We start from the raw sequence: 9496 nt of genomic DNA on the forward strand, positions 1-9496 counted from the left end.
AAGAGAGTCTGCTACAAGACTTGGCAATACAATCTTCAGTAGAAGAGATTTGAGTTGGAGAGTACTCTCACTCTTCTGGCCAATGGGTCCAAAGAAAGGGAGATGGCCATTTGTTCTATAACCACTTTTTGCTAGACAATCTACAGAGCAATAGTGGTCAGAGAAAGCTGTAATGCCCTGACTCACGACAAGAGGAGAAGCACAGCAGTAGCAATGTCCTTACAGAAATGTTATTTTGATTGTTATTAAAAGGGAGCTGTATGAAAGGGTGGAGAAATTTGAGGATCATGACCAACCTCCAGCTTTAGACCAAGCATGTTAAGGGAGGGCCCATGCTCAAATGCTGAATGATGAAAACAAGGGACAGGTTAAAACTGCTACCAAAAACACCACACAAGAGGATAAGCTACTCTATGGTATAAACTTTTATGTCAAAATGGAATACATAAGGTTAAAGATAACCTTTGTATATATTTATTTGTTACAGCTGTAATTAAGAGTTACAAATACAATATCAAGTCTCAGAACTGAAGTATTCTTAAAAATGCATCCATTTGTTATTAAATCAGTACAGTAAGTAATAAGGAAGCTATCTTACAGAAGGTAAGCAGCCACATAGCCTTAGTTTGTTTCAGAAAACAGAAATATAATACAAATCAAATCAAGACAAAGCTCAACTATTAACAGCCACCACTATTTTTCATGTACTACTTCTTCCATAAAACACTGGATAATCAAAACCTAGTAGACTGAATGCATCCACTGAAGGAAATTGTGCCAATTTTTCTCCTCAATAGAAAAGTCAGTAGTATATCAACTTTCTTCCAAGAAAGGAAACACCACCAGCCATTCATATTGCATTTTAAGATGTAGTGATATTAAGGTTATACTGAAAAAGCAAGTTTTCCAGGATTTCAAAAAATGTTTTGCTGATTTGATTTGTAAGAAGTAACTTGCCATTTCCAATGTGCTCTAAAAATGCATGTTTATGTAGCAGGGATCTGTGGCAGTCCAAATTCATCCACCAATACACCATCCTATGGGGAAAAAAAGAAAAAAAATATAGTTTAATCAATTAGGTATACAACCTTTAAGATTACTTTATAGTTTGGAGTTACAAGACCAAATAGGGGCATCAGTATTTTCTGTAGCCGACCTCACTTATCCATTTTATTATAGTCCAAAAAAGTGAAAATTGAACATCAATCTGCTGACATATGCTTACATACAAAAGCCACGTGAAAAACGTTGAAAGAACATGGAAAATGCTGGTTTAGATTTGTTTGAAAAAAAAACATGTAAAAATGCTAAGTACACTATGACAGCCCTTTCAACTAACTACAGTCAGTACCTTCTGGGGAAATAGATTTTTACAGCAGAAAGACAACATTAGTTTGTACAGTAAAGTTGGCCTCCCAAAGCATACAAGTGAAATCTATACAAGAGACTACCCTAAGCATCTCCAAACATGCTAAGCACAATTCTGCTCCACCTTTAAGGCTTTCCATTAAGCAACAGCTTTATCAGTGTCATGAGTGACTGATTAAAACAAGTTTTACTGTACATTTATTAAATGAGAGGGGAAAAGGCCCACCTTGTTTTTTGCGTCAGTAGGAGTGCCTTCTGGAATTGCTGGAGCAGATGCAGCTTCATCTAAATAGGAACTGTCCTCATCAACTAATAGCTCATCACCTAAGGCATCCAGTTCTGAAATTGAATTACATTACATACGTTACAGCTATACGAGGGCTGAAGGACTGATCGATCACAGTGATGTTAAATTAAGCAAGGGATTTCTTTGGCAAGGAAAAAAAAATACATGTAAAGGAAGTTACTGGGGGATGTGTTAAGAACAAAACCAGAGCATCTGCCTTGGTGGACGTGCCATAAGGCAGCTAGAGGAACACGCAAAAGGGGCTGTGACATTTTGTACCTTGGAGTAACCCCCATATTTCTCATTTTTATAAAATGGTGATCTTGCATATAACACATGCCTTGTAAGGTATCAGGGGAAAGGTTATGATCTGCTGAAAGTCTCTATCCATATATGTATATTTCTCTTTCTATTTCTCTATCCATATATGTATATCATTAATGCATATGAAGTTATGAGAATTTTGTTGTATAGTTGTCACTAAAACAATGTAAATTGGGGAATCAGCCAGATATTAGCTCCCCAGAGGCAACAGCAAGGAAAGTAACCAATACCCAGGCAGGGTATCAACCAACCCATCAACCACCATTGTCCAGCAAGGGAGCTACAATTCAATGACTCGCATGCATGAGACCACACCAGGAGAATTGCTCAACCTTGCCTGGAGACTCAGCAATGCCCAGACATGCCTGGACTTGTGTTCTACAAGCACATGGATTGAGGATATAAAATCAAACACAGGGGTCTCATGCTTGGCCTTTCGCCTTCACCCACCTACGCTGCAAGCAACAAGGACACTCAGAAGACTCCAACTGAGGGGACTGGCCCAGATTTCAAGAGTGAAATCTGTGTACTATTAACTACATCATCAGTGGGGTGAGGAAAAAACTGCTTAGTCTAGTTGTTGACCAGTCTAATAGGATTGAGAGTTTAGACTACGTGCTTACATTTTCTTTTCTTTTGGTAAGTAACTGACTTTTTGCCCATCACTTAATATCACTTAAAAGCTATCTTTTGTAGCCAGTAAATTTGTTTTACTATTTATCTTTACCAGTGAGTCTGCCTGAAGTGTGTGGTAAATCTGCTCAGGTTTTGCAAAGGCTGGTGTATATCTACTTTCCATTGATGAAGTGGTAAACCAATACATACATTTGCACTGACCATCTTGAGCACCTCAAGACGGTCTATTTCTGAGGTACAGTGCTGGGAGCTGGGGGGATTTGGCTGGTGCCTTTCCCTGTGTGATTCATGAGTGGCTCTGGGAGAATTCATGCAATCTAGCTGTGGGGGGGAGGGAGGAGGAGGAGTTGTGCTGAGCAATAACAGCACCTGGAGGGCTTTGCTGCTGGTACTAGCAAGGCATTGTGAGAGACACCCCAGACTAGAGAGAGTTAAGGGGGAACAGTGGTCCCACAGTCCCAGACTTCACCCCAGGGGGATCCCGTTCCAGTGGTGCAGCGAGTAGGGTGAAATACACAGCTTGTTGTATCAGGGAGATTTGCATTTCATACACTGGTGTAAAGATTTTAAGTGAGCCTTTAAGTGTGGTGGCTAAGGACAGTCAGGAGGAAGCTACCAGTTTGTTATTTTCTGTTTGGAAGTAGGGAGCGAAAAGCAGGAAAATGACTAAAAGCAGTGAAGTGATTGCGAAGTTGGAGCTTTTTAGGCTGCAGGTTGCAGAAAAGGAAAGGGAGAACCAGAGATTATTGGAACTGAAAGAACTGGAGATAAAGGAAAAGCAGGAGGAAAGAGAAAAGGAGTGAGAGGAAAAAGAAAGAGCGGGAGCAAAAACACCAACTGAACCTGCTAGAGAAGCAGAACCAGAACCCACCAATCCCAGCAATTCCCATCACACCAAAAATCCACAATTGGGACCATTTATGTCCTGCATACAATGAGGCAGATGATATTACTGAATATCTGACCACATTTGAAAGGCTGCATGCAGTGCATGAAATCCCTGATGCCAAGAGAGTTCCTACCCTGATTGCAAAATTAATTAGTAAAGCTCTGAATGTATTTAATGAAATGCCCATTGAGGATGCTTTAGACCAGTGGTTCCCAAACTTGTTCCACCACTAGTGCAGGGAAAGCCCCTGGCGGGCCGGGCCGGTTTGTGTACCTACCGCGTCTGCAGGTTCGGCCGATAGTGGCTCACACTGGCCGTGGTTCGCTTCTCCAGGCCAATGGGAGCTGCTGGAAGCGGCGGCCACTATGTCCCTCAGCCCGCGCCGCTTCCAGCAGCTCCCATTGGCCTGGAGCAGCGAACCGCTGCCAGTGTGAGCCGCGATCGGCCGAACCTGCGGACACGGCTGGTACACAAACCGGCCCGGCCCGCCATGGGCTTTCCCTGCACAAGTGGTGGAACAAGTTTGGGAACCACTGCTTTAGACTATTGTAAATTTAAAAACACTATTTTGTAAAGGTTTCAGATTACCCCTGAAACATACAGAGTTAAGAGGGATATTGGTATGAGTAATGGGGAACATCTGAACAAAATGAAAGATGTGATGGGAAAGTGGGTGAGGGGCAAAGGTGTTACCAGCTTTGAGGGAATGTTTGATCTTGTGGCTCAAGAGCATTTCCTAGGCATATGCAAGGCTGATGTAAAGCAGTGTTGATGGGACAAAAATGTAAAGTCTGTGGATGAGATGGCATCTCTAGCGGATGCCTTTGAACAGACCCAGGCATCTATTGAAAACAAACCACTGAAAGAGGTGTTTAAAGCTTATCCCTAGCAAGAGGAAGGGTGGCTGGGAGGCTGGGTACTCACCTCCCCAAAACCATTCCTCTAACCCTCATCCCAAATCTCCTGTAAAAATAGAAGAGCCCAAAAGGTGCTATCAGTGCAATTCCACTGATCGTTTGAGGAATAAACGCCCTATGCTAGGAGGAAGCAGGCAACCAATAGCTCATGTAGTTTTGCTGTCCTCAACACAGAAACCCCCTAGGCAATCAAAACCTATCATATTGGTTTTGTGAGATTAGCCTCTGCAGAACCAAATATGGAGCATGTTCAGGTTGTCCAAATTAATGGCAAGGAATGCTTGAGGCAGAGGGATACAGGGGCCCAGATCTCTCTGGCTAAGCAGTGTGGGGTCCAAAAGGCCATTATGTTACCTGGCCAAATGGCAGAGATTGTGGGGGTGGGTGAAAACAGATTCCTCGTACCACTAGCTAAACTAGCACATGTGGCATGGGAAGGTTTGGAAAGTGTTTTGACTGTGGGGGTAATGGAACACCTCCTAGTCGACCTGCTTCTTGGTAATGATTTTTTCCGTGTAGCTCGGATTAAAATATTTGCCTGCAGCAGGAGGGAGTTTTATGTTGGAACCCCCGAGGGAAAGGGAAAGGTCTCAGGAACTGCTGAGAGAATGGGAGAGAGTCTCCTTGATTCTTCTGCAGCAGGGAGAAGCCACATGCTTCCAGGTGGGAGGCTGGTTGAGACCAGTTCCTGCACTGCAGCTGGAGGCAATACCACATCAGGAAGGGATGGGGGTATAGTGCCTGCCCGGGAGAAAACTGTCCAGGTTGTTAGCTGCCAGCAAGTTGCAGCTGAACCAGAGATAGACCCAGCTCTAGGGAGCATAGATAAATGTGTCCCAGAGGAGAGCCCAAAGAAGGGGCATGGAATCTCAGATGAGGATTCCCATGACTCTAACACAGAGAAGCCACATGCTTCCAAGTATGGGAGGGGCTGAGATTAGCTCCTTTCCAGCAGAAGGCAACATGCCCTCAAGATCAGGGGCAGGAGAGGTGTTCTCAATGGCTAAGGAAACTGTCCCAGTTGTTAGCTGGCAGAGTTTTGCAGATGAACAAGGGACAGACCCCTTCCTAGGGAGCACAGAGAAATGTGTCTTGGGGGGGAAGGGGAGGGCCCAGAGGAGGAAACTGGGGAAGGAATAGTGGGAGTACAGGAATGTCTCCTCACTGATCACTTCGGGATGCAGCCTGGGCATCCTCTCCTGGGATCCCGCCACAGAGCCAACTGACAGAATCCCTCCATCAAATACTACTCCGAAAAGGAAAACTTATGGGGCTTCACAACAAAGAGGACATGCAAATAGCAGCCCAGGATAGACAGGGATGGTGGAGCATTGTTTGTGCACTAAGCAACATCTGACAATGCAGGAAGGATTCATATTCAGAAAGCTGAGGGAGAGGGAAGCTGCTCCAATAAAGAAGCAACAACCATCTATATCTGAGCCAAACAAATTGATGTTACTTAACAAGACAATTAGTGATACAGAAAAGCACTAGCGAGAAACTAGAATTAACCCCGCAGAAAAGATTTTTTTCTTCAGTAACCACAAAATTCTATAAATGTCAATTATTTAATATATTAACTTGTGCTTTTGCCTGTGCAACTTCCGAGTTAAAAATAATCAGCTATCTACTAATTTCTGGGGGGAGGGGGGGCGGGGGGGAGAACCCTAAGAAATTGTACTCTTGCAGAAACTAAAAGTACCACTGAATCTCCCTATACTCACTAACCTGCTTCCAAATCATCTTCGTCAATCTCTGGTGTTCCATAACTACGACCCAGTGCGTCCTGGATTTCACTGGCTTCTTCCATCATATCCTCCAATTGGTCTTGTATGTCCTGTAGTAGTAACAAAGTTAAACTTGTCCCAATTGCACAGTTACAAGCTGATTCAACTATAACTATACACTGAAATTCAGAAGTGATTCAGGAGCTAATGTTGCAGAATAAGCTACTCTGCTGAGTCATTTTAATTTATAAATCCTGTTATAAGACTAGAATATTGTGTTAATTATGCACTTGGTGTAACCCTCCGGGTTCTCAGCGGTTAAAAAAATATATAAATAAATATATGGACTAGAACAGAGGGAGGGGAACTGGCACCAAAATCTCTGAACGTAGCAGGTTGTTTTATACTTCTCCAGAGTGAATTTAAAAGACTTTTAAAAAACTAGAATCTAGTGTTAGCTTGCACAAGGAAGATATGAGGCACATACTAAAAAGCAAAACTAAACTCGATTTTTTTTAAATTTCATACACTGAACTCTAGTGTGGAAGTGCAGGGACCATTTTTTCCTCACTTATATTCATATCAAATGATAAAAGTCTCCTAGCATGCTTAATAGATTCTTTGCATACTAAAACAGACATTACACTTCCAAGACTGCAAATGAAGCCAGTCAAAACCAATGGCAAAACTATATTAGATGGCAGGACATTCTAGAATGGGGTCAGAAGCATCTAGAATGGGCTGAAAGGACATTTAAAGCATGAGAGATCAGAGCAGGAATGTTAGCTGTGAAACTCATGCCACTGATGAAGGGGGAGGCGGGATCAGAAGTAGTTGAAAGAGTGAAGTGACAGAACCAATATGGATAGGAAGAATGGGGAAATGTGATTAAATAGGATTTCACAAAACACACCAAAAACCAGTAGACTTGGGAATGGCTGTTCCCACAGAAAATGCTACATCTGGTCAGATATTAAAAGCCATACACAAAGTGATCAGCCCAGTGACATTATGGGACAATCCAAAGCATTATTATATTTCATAACAGAGTTGAGAAGATGGAAGTAGTTCCACATCAGGATGATTGTCTAGCTAGAAGACAATGAAGTCTTTTCCACAATTCCAAGTACAGTATTGTATATCAAACTCTTGTTTTATCAATATTTTCAGCCCAGACACTTGGGTTTTTAACAATTTATAGACATGGAAGAAGAGACCCAAAATTGAAAGCTATAGACACATTTATGCTCAGTGCTAAGGATATATCCATATTTGTAACTAACACTTATGAAAACACTAATTGGGAGGCCTAAAAAGAATAAACCTCAAGTACAGAAATTTGAGGAAGCCAGAAGCTTATCTGGGTGTTCTAAAGAATGAGGACTAACTTGAGTTGTGCCATGATGAAGTCAATCAATTAAAAAAAAAAAATACAGATTTTAGTGTAAATCTTACACTAAATGCTTATGCAGGTAAGACAACAAGCATTGCCCCCAAAGGGCTTGCAATGTAGACACTGTGCATAAACAAAGAAACGGTGATAGAATACACCCATAAAATGATGTAGCAGTCACGTTTAGAATGTGTTTTAACCTTTGCACTTTTATTTTTGGGGCAAAGTCATAGTTATTTAGTAAAAAACTTCTTAGGGAAGGACTAAGCCTTGTAGACCTCTTGGAATTGTGTTTTCAGGAGGTACCAGGAGGAGAGGTTGGGAACATGGTGAACCGATTTGGAAGGAGGGAAGAAACAAAGGTAACATGGAAGAACATTAGGAAGCAAAAGTGGAAGGAGTACATAACCAGAGCAGATCATCATAAAGTTTGGGAGGAAAAAGTGGCTGGAGCAGAGAAGTAGTTCCAGTGGGATAACTCAGTTAGATGAATTGAAAGCCAAGTGCTGGGTTGTGCAGTCAGAGGAATTAAAAATCCACATGATCAGGTTTAGCAGTGTATAGAAAATCAGATCAGTTTCATCTTTAACAAAAGCTGTAGAGCTGCTCATTTCTGACTGAAGCAATCAGTTGTGCAGTTAGCTCATTTTCACTGTTCTCTCTGGTTTAGGCAATGAATGTTTAATTCCAAATAAACTTTGTGTGCACAGTAATAGTCACTATTGAGCATTTTAACAGTATATTTGGATAGTTTAGTAGTAAGCAGTACAAATGCTCACCTCAATGTGATCAATTTTGACTTGCTTGTAAGCCTTCTTCATTTCTTTCACCCCCAGTTTCATAGCATCAACCTAGAAAGAGAGTCAGACAAGATGCTTGTATCTACTGCAGCACTTATAAATAAAGCAAACTTGAAATGAATATACTGATACCGTTGTCTTTGTGTCTTTCAGTGATTGGATGGTGTAATTGGCTTGTTCCATATTAAAAGACTGCTGTGACAGATTATCCCGCTGTTGTTCATACCTGTTAAAGTATTACAAATGCTGTGTTTAAAACATTACTGTAGATCATACAATTTGTAAGTAACCCTAATTAAATTTGGAAGATACCTGAGAGAAATAGCACTTTTCAAACTTGGAAACAAAAATAGAAGGCAACCTTTGCTCTTTACTTATTTGTAAACAGTGTTCAGTAATAGTCATTTTAATTTTGTTCTAGGGGCCATTGAACATGACTATGTATTGATGTCTGTTACTTGATAAAGCTATTTCTGAATGCAGAATTAAACTTTTGCTTAGATGGTTGGAAACCAGGCATGCCCATGTTTACACAGGTTTATATAGTGTGCTTTGTTGTGATATAAAGGTTTTGACGACAAATTTGGGATGAGTGCATTACAGTAACTCCTCGCTTAACGTTGTAGTTATGTTCCTGAAAAATGCAACTTTAAGCAAAACGATGAATTAAGTGAATCCAATTTCCCCATAAGAATTAATGTAAATAGTGGGGGTTAGGTTCCAGGGAATTTTTTCCGACAGACAAAAGACATATCACATACATACATACAGTATAAGTTTTAAACAAACAATTTAATACTGTATACAGCAATGATGATTGTGAAGCTTGGTTGAGGTGGAGGAGTCGGAGGGTGGGATATTTCCCAGGGAATGCCTTACTGCTAAATGATGAACTAGCACCGGGCTGAGCCCTCAAGGGTTAACACATTGTTGTTAATGTAGCCTGGCACTCTACAAGGCAGCACGAATGGAGGGAGGAGACACAATAGACCTGCAAACATCCCCTGTGGAAACTGAAGATGATGATGAATGCACACTATCCCACTGGAAAAAGAACAGGAGTACTTGTGGCACCTTAGAGTCTAACAAATTTATTTCAGCATAAGCTTTCGTGGGCTACAGCTCACTTCTTCAGATGCATAGAGTGAAACACACA

At 41.4% G+C, this 9496-nt stretch overlaps 1 protein-coding gene across 1 annotated transcript in view; it reads right to left on the reverse strand.

Annotated features, from left to right (window-relative positions):
• Positions 1–6: 6 nt before the first annotated feature.
• CHMP5 (charged multivesicular body protein 5) overlaps positions 7–9496 on the reverse strand; it is a 16519-nt gene continuing 7029 nt past the window's right edge. The window contains exons 4-8 of the mRNA XM_024200519.2: positions 8473–8566; positions 8320–8391; positions 6149–6257; positions 1595–1707; positions 7–1037 (exon numbers count right to left, since the gene is read on the reverse strand). Coding sequence (XP_024056287.2) covers positions 987–1037; positions 1595–1707; positions 6149–6257; positions 8320–8391; positions 8473–8566 — 439 coding nt within the window. The 3' untranslated portion in view covers positions 7–986. The remainder of the gene's footprint in view (positions 1038–1594; positions 1708–6148; positions 6258–8319; positions 8392–8472; positions 8567–9496) is intronic.

Source organism: Terrapene carolina, unplaced genomic scaffold (assembly GCF_002925995.2).
Source record: "Terrapene carolina triunguis isolate 2854851 unplaced genomic scaffold, T_m_triunguis-2.0 Scaffold183, whole genome shotgun sequence".
NCBI lineage: Eukaryota > Metazoa > Chordata > Testudines > Emydidae > Terrapene > Terrapene triunguis.